At 41.5% G+C, this 26741-nt stretch overlaps 2 protein-coding genes across 2 annotated transcripts in view; one reads left to right on the top strand and one right to left on the bottom strand.

Moving 5' to 3' along the window:
* Positions 1-8363, top strand: part of LOC133623527 (uncharacterized) — a 45450-nt gene extending 37087 nt beyond the window's left edge. Inside the window, exon 8 of the mRNA XM_072916107.1 lies at positions 6040-8363. Coding sequence (XP_072772208.1) covers positions 6040-7487 — 1448 coding nt within the window. The 3' untranslated portion in view covers positions 7488-8363. The remainder of the gene's footprint in view (positions 1-6039) is intronic.
* LOC133623968 (uncharacterized) overlaps positions 1-26741 on the bottom strand; it is a 289936-nt gene that overhangs the window by 114664 nt on the left and 148531 nt on the right. The gene's annotated exons all lie outside the window — the stretch shown is intronic.

Genomic DNA, 26741 nt, shown 5'->3' with positions numbered 1-26741 from the left:
CGACGCACAGCAAGGGCTCTGGAACCAGTTCTCTCGAGAGGGGTTGGACTCTTTTCCACTCTGCCGTTGCAAGCAATGAGAGGCGACGGGCTGGGGTGGCAATTCTTGTTGCCCCCCGGCTCAAAGCCTTTCAAGTTGGACTTTAACCCAGTAGACGAGAGGGTAGATTTCCTCCGCCTTCGGGTAGGGATACGGGTCCTGACTGTTGTTTGTGCTTACGCACCAAACAGCAGTTCAGAGTACCCATTCTTTTTGGATTCCCTCGAGGGAGTACTGGAGAGTGCTCCCTTAGGTGATTCCCTTGTTCGACTGGGTGACTTCAAAGCTCATGTTGGCAATGGCAGTGAAACCTGGAGAGGCATGATTGGGAAAAATGGCCGCCCGGATCTGAACCCAAGTGGTGCTTTGTTATTGGACTTTTGTGCTCGTCACGGATTGTCCATAACAAACACCATGTTCAAACATAAGGACACCCTCGGCCGCAGTTCCATGATTGACTTTGTAGTTGTGTCATTGGATTTGCTGTCTCATGTTTTGGACACTCGGGCGAAGAGAGGGGCAGAGCTTTCTACCGATCACCACCTGGTGGTGAGCTGGCTCCGATGGTGGGGGAGGATGACGGACAGACCTGGCAGGCCCAAACGCATTGTGAGGGTCTGCTGGGAACACCTAGCAGAGTCTCTTGTCAGAGAGTGTTTCAATTCCCACCTCCAGAAGAACTTTGAACATGTCACGAGGGAATCACTGGATATTGAGTCCGAGTGGACCATGTTCCGTGCTTCTATTGTCGAGGTGGCTGATTGGAGCTGTGGCCACAAGGTGGTTGGTGCCTGTCGTGGCGGTAATCCTAGAACCTGCTGGTGTACACCAGCAGTGAGGGATGCCGTCAAGCTGAATAAAGAGTCCTATCGGGTCCTTTTGGCTCATAGGACTCCAGAGGCAGCGGACAGGTACCGACAGGCCAAGCGAAGTGCGGCTTCAACGGTCTCGGAGGCAAAAACTCGGACATGGAAGGAGTTTGGGGAAGCCATGGAAAACGACTTCCAGACGGCTTTGAAGCGATTCTGGACCACCATCCGCCGCCTCAGGGGGGGAAGCAGTGCACTGTCCACACCGTGTATGGTGAGGATGGTGTGCTGCTGACCTCTACTGCGGCTGTTGTGGATCGGTGGAGGGAATACTTAGAAGACCTCCTCAATCCCACCAACACATCTTCCTATGAGGAAGCAGTGCCTGGGGAATCTGTGGTGGGCTCTCCTATTTCTGGGGCTGAGGTGGCCGAGGTAGTTAAAAAGCTCCTCGGTGGCCGCGCTCGGGAATTATTGGGTGATTTAACCCCCAACCCTTGATGCTGAGTGCCAAGCAAGGAGGCAATGGGTCCCATGTTTATAGTCTTTGGTATGACTCGGCCGGGGTTTGAACTCCCAACTTTCCAGTCTCAGGGCAGACACTCTAACCACAAGGCCACTGAGCAGGTCGATGGTTAATGCATCCTCAATAGAAAATAAACCTCAGCAAAAGTTAGCTAACAATCGAGTCATTGGTAGCCGCTCTATTCTGCCTATAAAGTGCTCTAAATAACATCCTAAAACCCCCTTCAACATTTTAAATACACACTGTAAGTATATATGTAATGTAGTAACATTCTTAATAACATGTCATGTTTACATATCTTGCTCATTTTAAGCATACAATGTCTGCTCTCACTGGGATGCCGACTGATGGGATGTTCATATTTTTTTTAAAGTTTTATTCACAATACCATAGAACAATTACAATAGTAGTGAATATCATTTAAGGATGTTGGTAAGTGAAAGGGTCCCCCAAATAAGCTAGAAGAAGCTTTTGGCAGGGGGTCCAGAGGACAGTATATACATGGAATGCTGAAACATGGTGGCAAGCACAAAACCACTGTATGATAAACACAAAATAATAGTACTAAAGCAAGCATACATACATTCATTCAACCATGCAAAACCCAACAGTAGTCTACCCCACTTGAGGCATTACAGAAAGGTGGTTAATAGGTACGGTATGTTTTTAGTTTCTTTTTGAAGTTGGAGAATGAATACAGCACCTTGAGGCTCTCATCAAGCCGGTTCCAAATCTTTGGTCCCCTGCATACAACACTTTGAGCGGTACAAGCCAGTAGACCATGTTTACCTGATATCAGATCTAAGTTACGAGTGTTGTGGGCATGCTGGGGATGGTAGATAGGAACCAAGCTACAGAGCCTAAGATTCAGCCTGTGAATGACTTGATAGGTTAGACAAGCATTGTGATAAATATTGAATACTGTCAGTCTTAAGAGATGATAATTATGGAATAGATGTGGAGTGGGGGCATTAAACTTGGACCATGACAGGGCCCGTATGATTTTCTTTTGCATGGATTCTAATTTGTGAAGGTAGGTAGGGAAGGTGTTACACCAGATGTGTTTCAAAGAGAGTTTTATATAGAGTAAGTAGGGCATAAAGAGGAAGATAATGATGAAGGTGAAAGAATAGGCCAACATATTTGGATAATTTGTTTAAAGGGGAACATTATCACAATTTCAGAATGGTTAAAACCATTAAAAATCAGTTCCCAGTGGCTTATTATATTTTTCGAAGTTTTTTTCAAAATTTTACCCATCCCACAACATCCCTAAAAACAGCTTCAAAGTGCCTGATTTTAACCATCGTTATATACACCCGTCCATTTTCCTGTGACGTCACATAGTGATGCCAACACAAACAAACATGGCGGATAGAACAGCAAGCTATAGCGACATTAGCTCGGATTCAGACTCGGATTTCAGCGGCTTAAGCGATTCAACAGATTATGCATGTATTGAAACGAATGGTTGTAGTGTGGAGGCAGGTAGCGAAAACGAAATTGAAGAAGAAACTGAAGCTATTGAGCCATATCAGTTTGAACCGTATGCAAGCGAAACCGACGAAAACGACACGGGAGAAAGCGAGGACGAATTCGGCGATCGCCTTCTAACCAACGATTGGAATGTGTTTGTTTGGCATTAAAGGAAACTAACAACTATGAACTAGGTTTACAGCATATGAAATACATTTGGCAACAACATGCACTTTGAGAGTGCAGACAGCCCAATTTTCATCAATTAATATATTCTGTAGACATACCCTCATGTCAGCAGGCCAGGGAAGCTAGGGTCGATATTCTTCTCTTGATCATCTTCGTTGGCATAAAGGACGGTGTGAGCCAAGACATCCAGGGGGTTTAGCTCGCTCGTCTGCGGGAACAAACTGCCGCCATTGCTTGCCGTGCTACCGAGGTCCTTTGTCCCTGAATTGCTCACACACTCCGGCAGATTCAATGGGGGTCTGGCGGCAGATTTCTTTGACTTTATCGTTGGAAATGCATCTGCTTTGAGTGTCGCAGGATATCCACACATTCTTGCCATCTCTGTCGTAGCATAGCTTTCGTCGGTAAAGTGTGCGGAACAAACGTCCAATTTCTTGCCACTTTGGCATCTTTGGGCCACTGGTGCAACTTGAATCCGTCCCTGTTCGTGTTGTTACACCCTCCGACAACACACCGACGAGGCATGATGTCTCCAAGGTACGGAAAACAGTCGAAAAAACGGAAAATAACAGAGCTGATTTGACTCGGTGTTTGAGAAAATGGCGGATTGCTTCCCGATGTGACGCCACGTTGTGACGTCATCGCTCCGAGAGCGAATATTAGAAAGGCGTTTAATTCGCCAAAATTCACCCATTTAGAGTTCGGAAATCGGTTAAAAAAAAAAAGGTCTTTTTTTGCAACATCAAGGTATATATTGACGCTTACATAGGTCTGGTGATAATGTTCCCCTTTAACAGATGGCTAATGTGACATTTGAAATTGAGGTATTCGTCAATGATGACCCCCAGGAATTTTGTGGAGTTCATTCTCTGTATTTCCTGCCCATCGATGTTGATATGGCAGTGCTCAGTATTTGTCTGGTTTTTATTAGAACAAAATAACATTTGTTTTATTAACATTAAGTGAGAGCTTATTGCATTTGAACCAGGAATCCACTTTCACAAGCTCTGAATTGACAGTTACTTGTAGATGGTGTAGGCTCCTGTGTGAGGTAGACACATTTGTATCGTCAGCAAAAATTATTTTATGAAAAGTTTTGGAGGAGTTTACGAAATGTACAGGATGAAAAGGAGAGGCCCCAAGATGGATCCCTGGGGAACCCCATAATTTATGGTCATACAAGGTGAATTGTGATCATTGACGCATACACATTGTTGCTTTCCGTATAGGTAAGAACAGAACCAATCGAGAGGTACCCCTCTGACACCACAGTGATATAGCTTATACAGTAAGATCTCAAAGTCTATTGTGTCAAAGGCCTTGGACAGACGGATATCTTCCCGTTTGGATGAAGAATTAATCCTCACAAAGGGTTAAAAAAGAGTGGGTGCAAAAGAGCGTATTTTCGTGTCTTTCTTGCCATCTCCAGGTCAATGAAGTTACAGTAAAACTAAGCACACAAGAGAAAGTACATTCATATACACATGAAGTACACATATGTGTAAGAATCATGTTAACCTCCAAAATATCGTCTCGTTCTCCTAAAGCCAATATCGAGTATCCTTTGGTGAGCTGACCGTATCGTCACACCCTTAGTTGAAAGCACACCAACCCCATGACATGACGCTTCCACGTGATACGTGATGTAGAACAGTAGTACAACATTTTAAACATACACACACATCTGAAGAATATAAAAAATAAATATATTTGGTGGGCCAAACAAAATGACTCGGCGAACCAATGTTTGGTATGGGCGATATGACCTCAAATCTATATCTGTCAAGACTTGGACTATGGCGTGGTTCGTTCTCCCGAGGTGCAAATGATTTGGCCCAGACATGACGTGCAGGTGAATACATATTTAATTTTAACACTCAAAAAAAGAATAAACAAAAGGCGCGCACAAGGGCAGAAGTACAAAACTTGACTATAAACACAAAACTTGCACAAAGGCAGAAACTATGAACAATGAAACAAAACTTGCAAACTATGGCATGAATAAAGAAAACGTACTTGGACGAGAAAACGGCACGAAAAAGAGCAGCAAGGGTCATAAGGGTGTGTGGGGAGTGTGATGTTGCCAGAAAGACAGCCTGGCAACTCGAAGCTTAAATAATAGTGACATGATTAGTGAAAACTAATGGTTGCTATGGTGACAAAACAAACAAAAGTGCACAAAAAGTCTAAAAACAAAACCGAACATGACTAAAACAAAGCATGATCACACAGACATGACAATATCCTAATAACAATATATATCACAATATATCATTTGGTATATGATTGATAATAGAAGAATTTCAAAGCGGGTTACAAAAGCTCCTAATTTGTCAGCTGACATATGCAGTAACATATTGTGTCATTTCTAATTGTATTATTTTGTCGAAACAATTATTATTAATCCATCCATCCAATTTTCTACCGCTTGTCCCTTTTGGGGTGGCGGGGGCTCACTGGAGCCTATCTCAGCTGCATTCGGGCGGAAGGCGGGGTACACCCTGGACAAGTCGCGCCACCTCATCACAGGGCCAACACGGATAGACAGACAACATTCACACACGAGGACCAATTTAGTGTTGCCAATCAACCTATCCCCAGGTGCATGTCTTTGGAGGTGGGAGGAATGTACTTGTTTATTTACTGTTAATATCTGGTTACTTTTGAGAAAATAATACTGAAATGATGTAATTTTTTACTGCATATTTCAGCAACTAAATTAGGAGCCTGTGTAGCCTGTTTTATAATGCTTCTATTAGTAATTCTATATGAAATAGTATATCACAAAATCAATTTTAAACCATATCGTCCATTTATAGTAAAAAGTCCTGTCGTCCTGTTTTGTTTTTATTTTCCTGTGAATAATGTTGTAGAAAGCAGCGTGTTTGTGCGTCACTGAGATTTCAAGACAGTTCATACGATAACTTGTTTTTCCTAAGTGCGTGTAAAAGTACTGAATGCATTGTGTGACTGAGCAGAGATGGTGTGTTTGTCTTGCAGACGTCTGGGAAGAACATCTTCACCCTGAGCAACAGCAGTGGAGCTTCAGGATGCGGACGGAGGAGCCACAGCCCTCCCACATTAAGAAGGAAGAGGAATACCCACTTATCCCCCATTTTAAAAAGGAAGAGGAGGACCCACTGACACCCCATTTTAAAGAGGAAGAGGAGGACCCACTGACACCCCATTTTAAAGAGGAAGAGATGGATCTACTGACCCCTCACATTAAGGATGAAGAGGAGGACCCACGGACCCCTCACATTAAAGAGGAAGAGGAGGAACACAGCATCAGTCAGCAGGGAGAGCATCTTGAAGGACTGGAGGAGGTTGATGTCACCAAGATGCCAGTGACTGGTGTCCCTGTGAAGAGTGAAGGTGATGAGGTCAAAGGTGAGAGTGAGGAGAAGAGAGAGGCGGAGCCTCCAAGCAGCAGCTCAACTCAACACATGACAACAGAAGCTGATGGAGACCACTGTGGAGGATCACAAGCAGACAAGCTCTTAGCTCCACTATCAGATAGTGAGGACACAACGTCACACTCTCCTGACACTGATGATGAAGACTCTAAAGATGATAAGACATGTCACACTGACAACACACACTTGAAGTGTTCCCACTGTGACAAAACCTTTAAAGACCGTAGCAATATGAAAAGACACATAAGAACACACACTGGAGAAAAACCCTTTTCCTGCTCAGAATGTGATAAAAGTTTTGTAAGAAATCAAGGTTTACAAGCACACATGAGAATACACAGTGGAGAAAAACCTTTTTCGTGTTCAATCTGCCGTAAAGATTTTACTGAAAGGCCCAATTTCAAAGCACACATGAGAACACACACTGTCGAAAAACCTTTTTCATGTTCAATCTGCGGTAAAGGTTTTACTCGAAGGGACAATTTCAAAAAACACATGAAAATACACACCGGAGAAAAACCTTTTTCATGTTCAATCTGCGGTAAAGATTTTACCCAAAGAGACCATTTCAAAGCACACATGGGAATACACACTGGAGAAAAAGCTTTTTCATGTTCAATCTGCGGTAAAGATTTTACTAAAAGGGACCATTTAAAAGTACACATGAGAATACACACTGGAGAAAAACCTTTTTCATGTACAATCTGCGGTAAAGATTTTACCCAAAGGGACCATTTCAAAGCACACATGAGAATACACACTGGAGAAAAACCTTTTTCATGTTCAATCTGCAGTAAAGATTTTACTAAAAAGGACCAATTAAAATCACACATGAGAACGCACTCTGGTGAAAAACCATACTCCTGTTCAAGCTGCCACAAAAGCTTTCGTCACTCAAAATCTATTAAAGTACACATGAGAACACACACAGGAGAGAAAGTGTTGAGTTGCAGTGTGTGTGGTGAAAGATTCTCTTCTAAGTACCAGTGTGAGAAACACAAGTGTGCTGGTGAGAACAGCAGCAGCAAATGAAGATGCAGGATTTGAAATAAACCGTCAAAACTTTAACTTTGACTTTCTAACAACATCAGCACATATAACATGTGTGACATCATTGTTGTGTGTGTAACACAATCTTGTTATTATGATTCTAACATTTATAGATTAGACACTTCAGATTAGTGCTTTTATTTCAGTCAAGTACATGAGTTAATATACACATTTGTGTACTTTAAAATGAACAGAACAATTTGACTGAAAAGGTGAGAATAAAAAGTACATAAAATATGTTACATACAATAAACATTTTAAGTGTAGATATTCACAATTCACTTTTATACTAAATAATGAAGTGTTACATATATTTTTTTCTAATTGTAGATGATTCCATAGATGAACTCCTTTATATGATATACATATTTGTTTTACATGTGTTCATACCTTTGCTTTTGAGTACACATAAATCCCTCTTAGTTCATATTTACTGGTTCACATCTGAAACATCTTCTGGACCACTTCTGGAAGCATATTATTATTTACTTTATACATCATTTGAGCAGTTGTCTTTTTTACAATTTTAAAATGTATGACTTTATGAATCATTTGTTGGGTCTCTATAATCCATTCTATTAATAGTCTTTATTACTCTCTTGTGTAATTTGAATTTTGTTGTGTGATTGTTTTATATGTATGTCCCCAGACCTTTATGCAATAAACAATGTATGCTTCAACTAAAGTTGGGTACAATAAATGTAGTCGGAGGCAGATATTTACATAAAATCCGAATTTTAGTGTTACTTATTTTCTTTCATAGTCATATTTGAAAACAGCTCGTGTTTTCCATTTATTCTCTTTCTGTTTCTCTGCAAGTAAACTGTGTGTTTTAACCTTGAATTCTTTGGAATGTGTTTTGACTAGCATGTGTTTTGACTAGAGAGAGGAGAGAGGGTTTTGGGGTCGGGAAGACAGACCATTTTGGCGGCGCGATAGAATGTTCTATGCTGGACTGGTCTCAAATGTATATCTGCAAAGCTTTGCCAATATATTACAAAATACCTATTCTGTCTCTGGTGGTTTTTCAACTCAGCTTTAAGTGTCGTAAAGAGCTTGGGAGCGACTTGTGACTTGAATTCCCTGGAGGGAACAACTGGTCCAAAATGCAACAGTATGTATTTTATTCTATTTATTATCGCAGTCAATTTTTTAAATGTTTTCTTCATATGACTTACATGTAGTTTCCAGCATACTTCATCATCTCGACTAACTCAGCCTGGAGGATGTGTGTAATGTTGAGATGTATTGGAGATGCCTTGGTTTGTTTGGATGTTGTCAACCTGTCAATTGTTCTATTTAAACATGTTGTCAGATCTCGCGAGAGAAACAAGCAACCAGCTCTATTACTTCTTCTTCTTACTGGCAGTTTGCAGCCATGACTTGAAAGGTTCATACTGCCACCTACTGGACTGTAGAATGTAGTGTGGGCCATAGGACAGAAGGAGGAAATCCTGTTAAGAACCTGTGGAGGGCAGCAATACACCTAAGATGTTCTACTAGTCTGCTGGAAATAGAAAGAAAGTCTAAACATGGGCATTATAGTTCTGTATTTTTAATCCGTGCATACATGTGCACATATATGTCCTTTTATATAGGCTACCTTTCATTTGGTTTCCCGAGTATCCTGGTTCCTTGATTTTTGTAAGTAAAAATAATCTTCAATATTGCTGCTGGATCAGTTTGAATTAGTGGATGGATAGCGGGAAAAGGAACAATATGTGACAAGGAAGGCTGTGCATGGTGCGAGTCAGACAAGATGCCAAGTGGAACAAACATTTGAACAAAGGGCTTATAGGAACAATGGTAAATGTGTTATACTTGTATAGCGCTTTTCTACCTTCAAGGTACTCAAAGGGCTTTGACACTATTTCCACATTCACCCATTCACACACACATTCACACACTGATGGCAGGAGCTGCCATGCAAGGCAATAACCACGACTCACCAGGAGCAAGGGTGAAGTGTCTTGCCCAAGGACACAATGGACGTGACGAGGTTGGTAGAAGGTGGGGATCGAACCAGGAACCCTCAGGTTGCTGGCAAGGCCACTCTCCCAACCGCGCCAATCTCTTTCAGTGTTTTATGCGACTGACTCTGACTTTGTCTTACCTCTCTATTTTTGGAGGTAAAACTCTGGAGCTTTTGAAGTGTATTTGTGGTCTTGTCATGGTCGTGCGGACAGAAGGGCGACACGGCCATACTTGCCAAGCTTGAGACCTCCGATTTCGGGAGGTAAAGGGTGGGCGTGGTCGAGGTGGGACGGAGGCGTGGTTGGGGGCGTGGCTAAAAGGGGAGGAGTATATTTACAGCTAGAATTCACCAAGTCAAGTATTTCTTATCTATATATATATATATATATATATATATATATATATATATATATATATATATATATATATATATATATAGATAAGAAATATATATATATATAGATAAGAAATATATCTATATATATCAAGTCAAGTATTTCTTATATATATATATATATATATATATATATATATATATATAGATAAGAAATACTTGACGTTCAGTGAATTCTAGCTATATATATATATATATATATATATATATACGTATATATACGTATATATTTATATTTATTTTAGTATATGTAAATATTTATATATATATATATACGTATATATGTATATATATATTTATTTTATTATATATATATATATATAAAATAAATACTTGAATTTCAGTGTTCATTTATTTACACATATACACACACATAACACTCATCTACTCATTGTTGAGTTAAGGGTTGAATTGTCCATCCTTGTTCTATTCTTTGTCACTATTTTTCTAACCATGCTGAACACCCTCTCTGAAGATGCATTCTGTGTGGCACGCACAAAAGTGCTTTCATCAAATGCACTAGATGGCAGTATTGTCCTGTTTAAGAGTGTCACAACATTGCTGTTTACGGCAGACGAACTGCTTTACGGTATACAAAAAAGTGACTGCTGTTGTTGTGTGTTGTTGCCGCGCTGGGAGGACGTTAATGAAACTGCCTAACAATAAACCCACATAAGAAACCAAGAACTCGCCCTCCATCATTCTACAGTTATAACGTGATTGGGCAGGTATGCTGTTTATATTCTGAATTTCGGGAGAAAATTTGTCCCGGGAGGTTTTCGGGAGAGGTGCTGAATTTCGCGACTCTCCCGGAAAATCCGGGAGGGTTGGCAAGTATGGACACGGCAGTGCGGCTGGATCGAAAGAGACGTCGGAGACGCTTTACTGAAGCAAAAGTTGCTTTATTACCAGCGAGCGTCATTTACACAGGACTGCAGTTCCTGGGAGGAGGTCAGGTCAAATATGGAGGACTCCTCTCCCGGAGAAGCCAAACCATCCTTTTATATATTCCTTCTTTCACTGTGTGGGTGTGCTGTTGTTGAATGATATTTATCTGATTTAAAGTCAAACACAGTTTATATACTTGTCTGTCTATCTGTGTTGGCCCTGCGATGAGGTGGCGACTTGTCCAGGGTGTACCTCGCCTTCCGCCCGAATGCAGCTGAGATAGGCTCCAGTACCCCCTGCGACCCCGAAGGGGACACGCGGTAGATAAATGGATGGATGGATCATTTGTTGCTGTCATTGGCGTTGTTAGGCCTATTTTAGGGGGGCTCAAGCGTATAATATTCTTAAGCCCCTCTAAATAACTTGGTGTTATATACATATATATATATATATATATATATATTTTTTTTTTTTTTTTTTTTTTTTTATTGTATTTTTTTTTTACAAATACATGCTGACATATTCATTATAAAGTGGCCCGAATATGAGTTTAAATAAATAGTCATATAATCTGTCATTATTCACTCAGTTTCCCCTCACTTCATAGCATAAGGTAGAGAGCGCCTTTAGTGCGTCAGTATCCAAACCATTCCACTTGTTCATATAGAAAATGCCCACATCACTCAAAAACCAGTCCGCATTTTCTCTGCGACCTCGCGTGCGGTCCTTGGACTTGCTCATATAGAAAATGCCCACATCACTCAAAATACAGTCCTCATTTTCTATGCGGCCTTGCTTGCGGTCCTGCAGGTGTACGAAGCACATTAGCACACAGCACTGCAGAACAAGAACGTGAACGGATGCAAAATGGACATAAGAAACTTTTTCAAGAAAGTAAGTATTCATCACTGCTTGTAGTAAAATGTATTAGCTCCACTTTACACCAGGTCTGTGTTTGACAAAAAGTTACATTCCCGCTCTAAAACAATGCTGCTACTTAGTTAGCTAGTTAGCCTGAAATGCATCATGAAGGTCCTGGTTATTTATAAAGTTAAATGTGCACTCTTTTTTTACCATTTGCTCTCTTTGGGGTTACTTCCTTCTGGAGCATCAGCTGTGTTTCTCACTTTACACATGGAGGAGAAGAGGAGCCGAGCTCATTCACGTATGACTATCATCAGTAGATAATAATAATAATCACTCCACAACCCCTATTGACCTGTAGGAGTCAGGGCAGAGGAGCACAGAAAGTGAGAGGGGAGAGGCCTCTACTAAATATTAAAACAATTTTTTTTTTAATGGCTTATCGATAAGCCATTTGTTTTATTTATTTTTGGGTGGATCATGTTGACTATTGGTCCTCCTAATTGTCAATCATTCTGGTGATGTTACGTAAGGACATATATATATATATATATATATATATATATATATATATATATATATATATATATATATATATATATATAATTTATTTATATAATAGATTGTATTTGTAATCTACTTTACATTTGATTCCAAATCTCAAAGTGCTACAGAAGTATAATCATTGGCAATGTTAGGCCTATTTTGGCGTTGTAATAAATAAATAAATAAAAAATGGCTCGATAAGCCATTTGTTTTATTTGATATATATATATATATAAATATAAACAAATGGCTTATCGATAAGCCATTTTTTTTTTATTTATTTATATATATATATATATATATATATATATATATATATATATATATATATATATATATATATATATATATCAAATAAAACAAATGGCTTATCGAGCCATTTTTTTTAAATTTATTTATATTATATATATATATATATATATATATATATATATATATATATATATATATATATATATATATATATATATATATATATATAAATAAATAAATAAAAAATGGCTTATCGATAAGCCATTTGTTTTATTTGATATATTATATTTTAAGAAAAACCCAGACACCATCTTTGTAGTCATTTTTCTCCTGCGTGGACTTCCGTCTTCCTTTACAATGAGTGAAGCTGCACGAAACCTTGTGTCTGCAATTGTAAATAATTTAGTTTTTAAAGGGGAACATTATCACAATTTCAGAAGGGTTAAAACCATTAAAAATCAGTTCCCAGTGGCTTATTTTATTTTTCAACGTTTTTTTCAAAATTTTACCCATCACGCAATATCCCGAAAAAAAGCTTCAAAGTGCCTGATTTTAACCATCGTTATATACACCCGTCCATTTTCCTGTGACGTCACATAGTGAAGCCAACACAAACAAACATGGCGCATAGAACAGCAAGCTATAGCGACATTAGCTCGGATTCAGACTCGGATTTCAGCGGCTTAAGCGATTCAACAGATTACGCATGTATTGAAACGGATGGTTGTAGTGTGGAGGCAGGTAGCGAAAACGAAATTGAAGAAGAAACTGAAGCTATTGAGCCATATCGGTTTGAACCGTATGCAAGCGAAAACGACACGACAGCCAGCGACACGGGAGAAAGCGAGGACGAATTCGGCGATCGCCTTCTAACCAACGATTGGTATGTGTTTGTTTGGCATTAAAGGAAACTAACAACTATGAACTAGGTTTACAGCATATGAAATACATTTGGCAACAACATGCACTTTGAGAGTGCAGACAGCCCAATTTTCATCAATTAATATATTCTGTAGACATACCCTCATCTGCGCTCTTTTCCTGAAAGCTGATCTGTCCAGTTTAAGGGACGGTGTGAGCCAAGACATCCAAGGGGTTTAGCTCGCTCGTCTGCGGGAACAAACTGCCGCCATTGCTTGCCGTGCTACCGAGGGCCTTTGTCCCTGAATTGCTCACACACTCCGGCAGATTCAATGGGGGTCTGGCGGCAGATTTCTTTGACTTTATGGTTGGAAATGCATCTGCTTTGAGTGTCGCAGGATATCCACACATTCTTGCCATCTCTGTCGTAGCATAGCTTTCGTCGGTAAAGTGTGCGGAACAAACGTCCAATTTCTTGCCACTTTCGCATCTTTGGGCCACTGGTGCAACTTGAATCCGTCCCTGTTCGTGTTGTTACACCCTCCGACAACACACCGACGAGGCATGATGTCTCCAAGGTACGGAAAACAGTCGAAAAAAACGGAAAATAACAGAGCTGATTTGACTCTGTGTTTGAGAAAATGGCGGATTGTTTCCCGATGTGACGCCACGTTGTGACGTCATCGTTCCGAGAGCGAATAATAGAAAGGCGTTTAATTCACCAAAATTCACCCATTTAGAGTTCGGAAATCGGTTAAAAAAATATATGGTCTTTTTTCTGCAACATCAAGGTATATATTGACGCTTACATAGGTCTGGTGATAATGTTCCCCTTTATGTGGGCTTTGTACCGAGGATGTCGTTGTGGCTTGTGCAGCCCTTTGAGACACTTGTGATTTAGGGCTATATAAATAAAGATTGATTGATTGATTGATTGAAGACCCTATTGGGGTGGGTCATTAATGGCCTTCTTGATTACAGTGAGAAGAGGAGTAAGATTGTCTGATCCACTACTACTGTCAACAGGATCTCCATAACAAAGCTGGAGGAGCTGCTGCACAATCAATATAACCATGATTTTAACGGCAGGTCATCAGAAGAAATGTCGAGAGATGACATGAAGGTCATGACTGATTCGTGCAAGCTTGAAGATGGACACTACACTTTGGAACTTCCCTTTTAAAAAGAAGGATGACGTGTCTCTGCCCAACAATCAACGCATACTTGGTCTGAAAAGGAGCTTTGGGAAAGATGAAAGATTTGAAACATGTGATGTCACACAATGGCGCATTCAAAATCCTGCAGACAGAGCCTCAAGAGGAGTTCAAGTGGATGAGTTACTGACTCACAAAGGATGGATAGAAGGCCCTGAGTTTCTGTTGAAACAGAAGAAGAGTGGCTAGCTGATATCTTGGAGTATGGGATTGCAGCGGAGGTAAAAAAGGAGCTCGGCACCAATGCAGTTATTGATAGTCCAAGTGCTACTCGCCAACTGATCACTTACTTCTCCCATTGGAAACGGTTGAAGAGGCCAGTTGCCTGGATCCTGAAAATAAGAACTCTACTGGAGATGAGTCAAAAGAGGAAACTACTAAGTGATGACAAAGTGGATCAGGAAATGATGCGCATTAAAGCTGCACTGAAAAAAATAAACTCAAAGATGATTATTATTTGTTTATATTTATGGCTCCATTGTTATTATTTTTAAATGGTTCGTGGCATCCTGCCCTTCTCAATAGGGGGCCGCAGTGTTGGAGCCAAATTTCCTTATTTGTGTATATTGTTTTTATTTTGTTTTCTCTAATTGATTGCTGGCCTCAGTTCATGCTGAATGTCCCTTTCGGCAGATTGCTCCGCCCACTTCCTGTTGAGAACCAGGAAGTGTTGACAGAGATGGGACTGTTGCTATGACATACTTGCCAACCCTCCCGGATTTTCCGGGAGACTCCCGAAATTCAGCGCCTCTCCCGAAAACCTCCCGGGACAAATTTTCTCCCGAAAATCTCCCGAAATTCAGGCACACAATATAAACAGCGTATCTGCCCAATGATGTTATAACCGTAGAATGATGGAGGGCGAGTTCTTGGTTTCTTATGTGGGTTTATTGTTAGGCAGTTTCATTAACGTCCTCCCAGCGCGGTAACAACACACAACAACAGCAGTCACGTTTTTGTCTTCTGTAAAGCAGTTTGTCTGCTGTAAACAGCAATGTTGTTAAACAGGACAATACTGCCATCTAGTGCATTTGATGAAAGTACTTTTTGCGTGTCACACAGCAATGCATCATCAGAGAGGGCATTCAGCATGGTTAGAAAAATAGTGACAAATAGAACAAGGATGAACAATTCAACCCTTAACTCAACAATAAGTAGATGAGTGTTATGTGTGTGTATATGTGTAAATAAATGAACACTGAAATGCAAGTATTTCTTTTATTTATATATATATATATATGAAATACTTGACTTGGTGAATCCTAGCTGTAAATATACTCCTCCCCTCTTAACCACGCCCTCTCCCCACCCCCCACCTCCCGAAATTGAAGGTCTCAAGGTTGGCAAGTATGTGCTATGGTGCGGTTGCCATGGTAGCCTCCTTTAGTTGGGTTCGGCTGGGAACACTCGGGGGGGCGATTGCATGGAGGACAAACTGTTTTCAGTGTCGTGCCGTGCGTGCCGTGTGTGGTCAGGTCTCGCTGCTGTGACAATGTGCCATTCAAGGTCATCATACATAATGTTCTATAACCTACATTTGATTTAGTTATGATAGCTTGGAATAAAGGGATTGTCATATCCAAACACATTTCTACAGTACTGGACATTCAATCATTTGCACGCGTCAAAGTGGTCAACACAGTCGCCCTCAGTATCAGCCCAAAGGTAAGGGCTGTACAATGATAATAAAATGATGATACAAATGTGATGAATTCATCTTGATACTGTCCTGCCACAGTGAATATGTTTCCCTTTTAAAGGGCAAAGTCCTCCCAGGGTCTTTTGTCCTAATGACTGTCTGGTTAAAGTGAGGAGACTATAATTTAGGACAACAATTTATTTCACAAATGGACTAGAATAAGTAACACATTTTTACAGCTAGCTAAATTCGACAGAACACCTGCATCATCTTCTCAACAACACCCACATTCTTACATACAACATATTTAAGAATGGCGGTAATAAATAAATACAAAGTGTATTCGGATACAAACAATTATTGACGATGTTTACTCTATTAAAGGACATATATGTGCACATGTATGCACTGATTAAAAATACAGAACTATAATGCCCACCTTTAGACTTTATTTTCCTCCTTCTTCTTCTTCTTTCTATTTCCAGCAGACGAGTAGAACATCTTAGGTGTATTGCTTCCCTCCACAGGCTATTAACAGAATGTCCTCCTTCTGTCCTATGGCCCACACTACAGACTTGGACACAAACAGGACAGGAAGTAAAAAGCAGCTTTAAGGAAGTCAAAAACAAAATGTATGCATTCTTTCCAACGGCCGCTGGGTGGCAGCAGAGGCTACATGTATTACCTGAAGAAACATTTGACTTCTGACCTTTCCACATTATTTATCTCATCTTTACTGCTGGAGTTATGTAAGCTTAATTTTGGTATTTTAATTATCTTTAATTATTCATAAACAGGCTTAAAACAAACCATTTTAATCATTACTGCCTCATTTCCCCTCACTCTCTATTAATTCAAACAATTCTAGCACAAAAACATTCAGGATGTTCATACAAACAATATTACACATCCCCAAATGTACCACTTTATTATGGTATTAATATAATTGTTCTGCCTCAGTTATTAAGATTACTTTATTTAGTGCGTGCTTATTTCCGAGTCATTTCAGTTGGTTCTGTTAAGTGAGCTGTACCTTTAAGAAACACGCAGATAGGTCACGTGTTTAGACTGCGGAGAGATTTCAGACAGGTGCGCACAACTCCGCTTCATTCCTCGTGTTTCTCAGCAAATAACTATCACATCTTATGCTGTTCGTGGCATCGTTGGTATATACCCATATTTAATGTTTATAGTACACAATGAGTCATATTTAACTGTGAAATGTGTGTGTTTTACATACTTGCCAACCCTCCCGGATTTTCCGGGAGACTCCCGAAATTCAGCGCCTCTCCCGAAAACCTCCCGGGACAAATTTTCTCCCAAAAATCTCCCGAAATTCAGGCGGAGCTGGAGGCCACGCCCCCTCCAGCTCCACGCGCACCTGAGTGACGTGTTGACAGCCTGTTGTACATGCACATGTGACCCACCCATAATGTGTGACATTTTTGTGTTGATTTATTTATTTTATTTTGTGGTTTGAATTCGTTTTTGGAGCTGTCATTCCACATTTATCAGTATTCACATTGGTCAGTAGGGGGCAGTAGGGCGTTTCTTCCCAATTGAATGCTATCACCTGCAGACCGGAAGTGTCTTGTCATTCTGATGAGCGCGACCAGTCTGTGAACAATTGAAACGTCCTGTGTGCTTTTTCCTCCTGTATAACAGGTTAGTTTTGGTGAATCAACTCACTGAATAATATCCATGTGATCTTTATAAGTTTAAGTACACATTCTGATGGTGGAGCCTAACTCTAAGTGTTTGTGAGTTGTAGTTTGTATTTGTGAATGAATCCAGTGCACAGCTGCAGTAATCAATACAAAATGGCGACGTGAGTACGCAATGTTTATATAGGAACTTCTGATCCTAATTCAGACTCACAAATTAGAGCTCCCGTTTTCTTATTGATTTTATAATGTATATTTGTATAATGTGTGTGTTCTGAAATAGTGACAGAGAATAGAACAAGGATGGACAATTCAACCCTTAACTCAACAATGAGTAGAGGAGTGTTATGTGTGTGTGTATATGTGTAAATAAATGAACACTGAAATTCAAGTATTTCTTTTATTTATTTATTTATTTATATATGTATATATATGTGTATATATATATATATATATATATATGTATATACATATATGTATATATGTATATATATATATATATATATATATATATATATATATATATATATATATATATATATATATATATATATATAGCTAGAATTCACTGAAAGTCAAGTATTTCTTATTTATATACATATATATATATATATATATATATATATATATGTAACAGTCACTGATCTGCGTTGTGTATCTTGTAGTGAGGCGCACACTCAGGAGTTGAATCATGGAGGGTTTATTCACCTTTTTTGAATAGAAACAAAAACAACGGGGCGTCACACAGTCCACGGCAAAAACGATCTCTCTCCACAGCTCCGAGCATCAGTGCTCACTCAATTCAATTATGTCTTGTTAATGTGGAAATAATAATAATAATAATAACTAAAATAGTAATAATAATAATAATAATGAAAAGGTAAATAAAGCATAAAATAGTCTCAATTAAATTAATTAAATAAAACACAGTATATAAAATATATACTTCAGCAAATAACAATATATATTAAGAAAAATGATCCTTAAAATGTGTAGTAATACACCTCATCTTTCTCACCCACATCGACTCTTTTTATATTTTTTTATACAATAAACTATGTCAAAAATACCTCATAACATACATACCTTTTTTGAATAGAAACAAAAACAACGGGGCGTCACACAGTCCACGGCAAAAACGATCTCTCTCCACTAAAAATAAAGAAGAAAATAATACACACTCATATTAATGCTAGAGCGGCACACAAGATGTCCACACAGACACACAGCAGAGCCCCTGACCCGTGCGTAAACTTACGAGACCAGGAAACCCCGCAACAACTGCCGCTAGCAATAGGCTAATCCACACATCATTTAGCATACAAAAGTATTTTTTTTGTCACTAATTCAACAACCAACATTCAGGAATTCAACACGCATGCCCACCAACAAGTCACAAGACAGTGCGCATTCCCACAAAACACTTTTAAGAACAACAACCAAAAACTTTATTAAAAAAAAGGAGAGAGACATAAACGTGACTTACCAGCTCCGAGCGTCAGTGCTCACTGAAGCTGGTCACAAAGGTGCAACGCCAAATCACCCCCCAGGGAAACAAAAAGGTATGTAATGGAAAATAATAGAGTGGAACCTATTTACAATGAGAAACACTTTTGGGGAAGTTCACCACAAAAAATGATGTGAATAAATGACCAAAATTAAAATAAAATAGAATAAAATTTAGCTCGGCTACAAACTCCCCTCTGAACTTCACCAAAATACTTCAAGACTTAGCAGAGTACTCCAATACATTCACGTTATGCAACTTATTAGTTACTCACATCACTGAGAAAATGGCCAAGGAGGGCTGCGCAACCCTCCTGGGTACACTTGCAAAAAGAGGTGCCTTTTACACCACCTTACACATTACTTTACAAAGGTAATAATAAAAAAAATATACCTTTCACAAGACAAGGAGTACCTAATATTTATCACTGCTACTGTAATACATGTTTGACCCAAACATTGGATTAAACAACTATCTTATGGTAATTGAAGGTTTACAGAGGTTTGTAACTCAAACAGATATGTTCTTCTGGGTCATGTTTTGAATTAACCTATCTACAGGTTTCACCAGCCTACCCACCCTCGTTCTTATACGAGAGACAACACTGATTGCTGTGCTTGGGGGGTCGTCACCATGGCCTGTCCCATCAACCACACTTGACACACTCTTTGGCCTCTGGCTAGCACTCTCATCCAGATCAGGGTCTTCAAGCTCCTCATCAGCATCCAGACATTCTGATGGCGAATTGACAGAAGCACTATCCAGAACCCAACTGGCTGTTCGTTCTTCTGTGACATCTCCCGTCATCACATCCGAAACCCGACTTTGTGTCTCATCATGCCTTGACTCAGATGATTCAGTGAATGATGATTCAACATCCTCTTCATTCTCCAACTTAAGCGGAAGAAAGTTGACACACAAGAGGCGATTGCGATGGACAACCCTTTCATGACCACTGCAAGTGTTCCTTATCCGGTAGGTATGACACCTTGGGTCTCTTGAGACAACCACATACGGGACAGACTCCCATTTGTCCGACAACTTCTTGCGTGCCCTTTCACATTTGTTTGACAAGAATACTTGGTCTCCCTCAGCGATGTCATGACCTTTGGTCCTTTGGTTGTACAGTTCTGTTTGATGACGCTGACTGGTGACAGCATTGACCTGGGCAGATGATAATGCCTCTTTTAGCTCCTCCCTCAGTTTGAGGACATATTTATCATAGTCAGCAATGTCACAGTCCCTCTCCACATTGTGGAACATTACGTCAACTGGGAGTCTGGGAATTCTCCCGTACATTAGATAAAACGGGGCATAGCCCGTCGACTCATGGGCAGTGCAGTTGTAGGCGAAAGTCAATGTCTGCAACATTTGGGGCCATTTTTGTTTGGCTCTTGGCGGGAGAGCTCTGATCATGCTTCCCAATGTCCGGTTAAAGCGTTCAACCACACCGTTTCCCATGGGATGATAAGCCGTTGTCCTCGACTTCTTTACCCCAGAGATCAACAGCAACTCTCGGATCAACTGGCTCTCAAAGTTGGCTCCTTGGTCGGAGTGAATTCTTTCTGGAAAGCCGTAGACACAGAAGTATCGATCCCAGAGTTGACGAGCAACCTGCTTTGCTGACTGATCATGACATGGGAAGGCATGAGCCATTTTTGTGAAATGGTCAGTGACGACCAGGACATCCACAGTATTTCCATTTGGGATTTCAGCTGACCAAAAGTCAATGCAGACCATCTCGAGAGGGCTTGTTGTTTTGATGCTCTCGAGAGGCGCTCTCCCTTCGGGTTCGGGTGTCTTGCTCACCACACAGCGCTTGCACGACTTGACATATTCACGGACATCTCGTTCCATGTCAATCCAGAAGAACCTCTGCCTCGCCAGGTATAGAGTCCTATGCTGTCCCTGATGCCCAGCCTCGTCATGGACACCCTGCAGAGCCTGCTTGGCCAGTGATGCAGCCACAACATACTGGTACCGCCTTCTCCCAGTTAGTGAATCTTTGCTCACTCTATATAGGATGCCATCCAACATCTTGAGCTTCTCCCACTGCTTTAGAGTCTTCTGGACTTTGAGAGGCTCTGTTACTCTTTCTCTCCTCGATGGCCGCCTGCCACGTGCCACATAGTGGATGACTCTTGCCAGTATAGTGTCTTCATGTTGCTTGTCTTGAAGCTCTTTAAGGGAGAAGACGGGTAAGGCACTTTCTCCTGGTGGAACAATCTTATGTACATCATTTACCAGCCAGGAGATCACTCTCCCTTTGGGTCCCTCACCCCACTCAATCTGACCATCCAGGACTGCCGTCACTTCTTCACTGCTCATTGAACTGCATGCCATTTCAGATCCGCCCAGTTTTACCTCTTGGCTGTTGGTGCTCAGCCGAAACACATCCTGTATCCTGTCATCCCGAATCTGTTGCGCTTCCTCGAGCAGAGCCTCATATGGCTCTGCTATAAGTCTCTTGCTGACCCGTGGCTTGATGAAGGGTTGCCTGCTCAAGGCATCTGCAACAATGTTCTTACTGCCTGGGATATATTGGATACTGAAGTCGTATGGAGCCAACTTCGACACCCACCGCTGTTCACAAGCATCCAACTTTGGCTTTGTGAGGATGTAGGTTAGCGGGTTATTATCAGTCCAAACAGTGAAGGAGTGTCCCTTCAGCCAATGGCTGAATTTGTCGCATACTGACCACTTGAGAGCGAGGAACTCCAAACGATGGGCTGGATACTTAGTTTGTGAGCGACTCAGAGCTTTGCTTGCGAAGGCTATGGGACGTGCTTTGATCCCTCCTTCAGGGACTTGAGAGAGGACAGCGCCCAATCCATCCAATGAAGCGTCGGTTGAGAGGATGAAAGGTCGACCAAAGTCCGGATGGGCCAACACAACTGAGTCCAACAGAGCAGCCTTTAGTTGGTTGAATGCATCACTCTGTTCTTGAGCCCAATCCCCTGGGCTGAGCCTTTTAAAGTGAGAAGCCCGTTTTGCGTTGGCCTTTCCAGTCGCAGCGGCGGTCAGAGAGAACAGGGGTTTGCCATACTGGAACAGTTTTGTATGAATCTCTGGTAATACATTACCATACCGAGAAAAGACTTAATCTTTTTTGCTGAAGGTGTGACTCCATCCTCCATCATCAAGTCCGCTTCACTCATGTCTGTGATGACTTGTATCTTTTCAGAATCAGTAGAAACCCCATTCTCATCAATGATGTGGCCCAAGAACTTGACACTTCGCCGGAGGAAATGACACTTCTTCGGAGCCAACTTAAGCCTATGTCCTTTCAACCGCTTAAAGACAATTTCGAGTCTTTTGAGGGCTTCCTCTTCATTTGGGGCAAAGACCAAAACATCGTCGAGGTAGCACAGCAGGGTCAAGAAGTTTTGGTCTCCGAAGACACTCATCATGAGGCGCATGAAACTTGCCGGGCTGTTGCACAGGCCTTGGGGTAGTCTGTTGAACTCATGGAGGCCTACTGGTGTAGTGAAGGCAGTAAACTTCTTGTCCTGTTCGTGCATGGGGACATTGTAGAACCCCGATGTTAAGTCCATGGCGCTGAATATGGCATTTCCCCCTAGCGCAGCCAAACAGTCAGCTTGGTGAGGTACTGGATGGGCATCCTTTACGGTGCGTGCATTAAGCCACCGGTAGTCCACACAGATGCGTAATTCCCCATTCTTTTTCCAAACCAGTTCTAATGGCGAGGCCCACTCACTTGACGACTTGCGTATGATGTTCTTCTCCTCCATCTCAGAAAGGACCTCTCTTAGCTTCTGGTATTGGCTTGGTGGGACACGGCGGTATGCTAGTCGGAAGGGGCGCTCATCAGTCAGATGGATCCTGTGGACGAAGTCTTTGGCTAGGCCACAGTCCAGCTTATCCTTGGAGAACACATCATTATGCCTCTGTATGAGTTCCACAAGTTGACTCTTCCAATAAGGGGACACTTCACATGAGTGGATGTCTATGTCGTCCAACCCAAGGTCAGCAAGCTTATCCTGAAGGGCGAGAGTTACAGAGGTGTCAGGGACATGGTCAGCGTCTACTCTTACGCTTTGGCCTTGTGCTTTTAGCTCCGTGCTGGCGACATAGTCCACCCCAAGCTCAAAGTCTTCAAGTGCCACACATGGTGAAACATCAGCTAACTTCATGTTCCTCCTCAGTGTTACAGGCTTGTCACTTGGGTTCACGACCTTCACAGGAACCCACCTGTCTCCGCTCATTGATGCCACAGTTCTCCCTACCATGACGCTCTTCCGGTTGGAGTGTGATTTTGCTGGTTCCACCAGTATGGTACTTCCCTCTGAGATAGGAGCCTTTCCAGGAAGCTTTTCCCACACTATGTGCTCCTGTTTCGGTACCAGTGTCACAGCATTAGTAAGCTTCACAGTTCCAATGATGTCTGGGATAATGTTACCTTTCCATCTTGTTATGCCCGAGAGCATGTTCAAGAACTGCTCGATGCCTGGTTCACAAGTAGAGTCAGCTTTACTCATCACGCGCCAATAGCTGGGATCTTGCTTGAATTGGCGTAGCAAGTGTTTCAGCAAATTGGTGCCTACTATCATTTGGTCACGCTGGCCTGGCACGACTAGTGTGGGCACGATTGCTTCTTGTCCGTAGATTTTCAACTTTAACTGGTGAATGCACTTGGGTCGCACATGCACACCACCACAACCCACCAGAAAAATGTCTTTGGAGGACTGGGCACCCTCTGACAGCAACCCTGCCTTGTGGAGCTCCTCTTCTGCTTCTTCACTCATCGTACAAGCCATTGAACCAGTGTCTAGCATGGCATACAGTGCAACTTGGTCATTCACCAGCACATCAGTGTAGAATAGATCATCTGCCTTCTCAAGTTTGTGTGTATTCTGGAAAATCATGACACTACCATTCGGTGCAGTCTTGCAGCTCTCCTCATATATTGCATGTATGTCTTCTTCATTTTTGAGGGTCTGACATGACGCACTTACACTTTGCCCTCCACAGTGTGAGCGACTCAGTCTCCCTGGTTGGGTGTGTGGTTTTCTGCTTGGGTTTGGCGTGGAGCGGCCCGTGGGCAATCTCTCCTTGTGTGGCCAGGTTCCAGGCACCCAAAGCACCTCTTCTCTTTCATGCAGTGTTCACGTGTGATGTGAGTTTTGTCGCCACATACACGGCAAGAAGTGGGGCGTGTCCACTGGGTCGGCTGTTGGACCGGGGAGGCTGCTCTGGCCAAAACGCCTTCTAGCATGCTTAGTACTCGTTCTAAAGCCCCTGCTTCTGAAGTGGTGACTGCACTCACCTTTGTCTGTGTGGAAGGTTCTTGAACACCCGCTCTCATTGCAGTCAGCTCCTCAACTACAGGTTGACAGGTAGTGGTAGCTGCTGTCACCATTTTGAACTTCTCCGCTCTAATGGCCCTCTTCCTTGCCTGATGCTCCCTCTGGTGCTCATCGATAGCTTCTTGCACCTCCACGGCTGACCATTTGCTGATAGGCTTATATCGGAACACACTGGAGAGTTCGGGGTTGGGGCAGTTCCTGATGAACATCATAGCAATTTGCGCTGACATGTTCTCCATCTTTTCTCCACTTTTCCGCAGATGCTGGTCAGCATGCTCGGCTGCTGTATTGAGTCGAACCCAGTAATCCACTGGGTTCTCATTTGCGTCAGGCTGTGTAGAATAGAAATCAGCCATCGGTAAGCCAGACATGGGAGAGTCACTGAAGTATCTTCTGAGTATGTCGTATACCACTTCAGGGTGTGTGTTGATATCAGTTATACTCTTCAGCCCCACTTTAACGATACTCTTAGCTCGTCCCAAAAGATGACTGAGGATTTCATCCGCCTGCTCTGTAGTAGGACAATTTTTTTCCCGCAGGTAAGCGTCCATCATATCTATCCACTCTTGTACGGTGTGTTTGTCTGAGCCATCTCCCCTATACATCATTGGTTCCTTGACAGCTGCATTTACCATGATGTTCAGTTGAGACAAATCAACTGGGGAGGGCATGGGCTCGAGCGGGGGTGGAGTCATGGGGTGTGGGCAACTTAGTGTGGGGGAAGGTGTTTGGTTGGCTAATATACGGCTAACAACGGTGTCACCAATGTGGGTTCCCAACTCCCCTAAAAGATCACGCAATTGTGCCAGGGTGTCATTATTAGCAACGGTGGGAGTGGAAAACATTTGCCTTGCTACAGGAGTACCATCAGGGCTGCTACAGCCTGGCTGCCTAGCTTGCTCTGCGGTCCCTGCTTGCATCCACCCTCTACCCCTCCCAAATGGTGTAAAATCCATTATATTTTAAACACAATGAATATGACAGTGGAAATATGACGTTAAAATAAAATTTAACTATATAGAGACACGTGGTATAGAGAAACTGTACGTGAGGAAACGTAATGATAAATTGTGGAAAAACACAGCCACAGCAAAACAAAATCACTTTTTATCAAAAGTCTCAACGATCAACGGATCCTTTCTGATTGCTGTACGATACGCTTACTTGCTCACAGCATAACCTCGGCGATCTGCAGCAGCTGATCTGAAGAATCCGGGTCACGGCACCATTTTGTAACAGTCACTGATCTGCGTTGTGTATCTTGTAGTGAGGCGCACACTCAGGAGTTGAATCATGGAGGGTTTATTCACCTTTTTTGAATAGAAACAAAAACAACGGGGCGTCACACAGTCCACGGCAAAAACGATCTCTCTCCACAGCTCCGAGCGTCAGTGCTCACTCAATTCAATTATGTCTTGTTAATGTGGAAATAATAATAATAATAATAATAACTAAAATAGTAATAATAATAATAATAATGAAAAGGTAAATAAAGCATAAAATAGTCTCAATTAAATTAATTAAATAAAACACAGTATATAAAATATATACTTCAGCAAATAACAATATATATTAAGAAAAATGATCCTTAAAATGTGTAGTAATACACCTCATCTTTCCCACCCACATCGACTCTTTTTATATTTTTTTATACAATAAACTATGTCAAAAATACCTCATAACATACATACCTTTTTTGAATAGAAACAAAAACAACGGGGCGTCACACAGTCCACGGCAAAAACGATCTCTCTCCACTAAAAATAAAGAAGAAAATAATACACACTCATATTAATGCTAGAGCGGCACACAAGATGTCCACACAGACACACAGCAGAGCCCCTGACCCGTGCGTAAACTTACGAGACCAGGAAACCCCGCAACAACTGCCGCTAGCAATAGGCTAATCCACACATCATTTAGCATACAAAAGTATTTTTTTTGTCACTAATTCAACAACCAACATTCAGGAATTCAACACGCATGCCCACCAACAAGTCACAAGACAGTGCGCATTCCCACAAAACACTTTTAAGAACAACAACCAAAAACTTTATAAAAAAAAAAGGAGAGAGACATAAACGTGACTTACCAGCTCCGAGCGTC

Source organism: Nerophis lumbriciformis, linkage group LG26 (assembly GCF_033978685.3).
Source record: "Nerophis lumbriciformis linkage group LG26, RoL_Nlum_v2.1, whole genome shotgun sequence".
NCBI classification, from domain to species: Eukaryota; Metazoa; Chordata; class Actinopteri; order Syngnathiformes; family Syngnathidae; genus Nerophis; species Nerophis lumbriciformis.
This window is presented reverse-complemented; position numbering and strand designations above follow the sequence as displayed.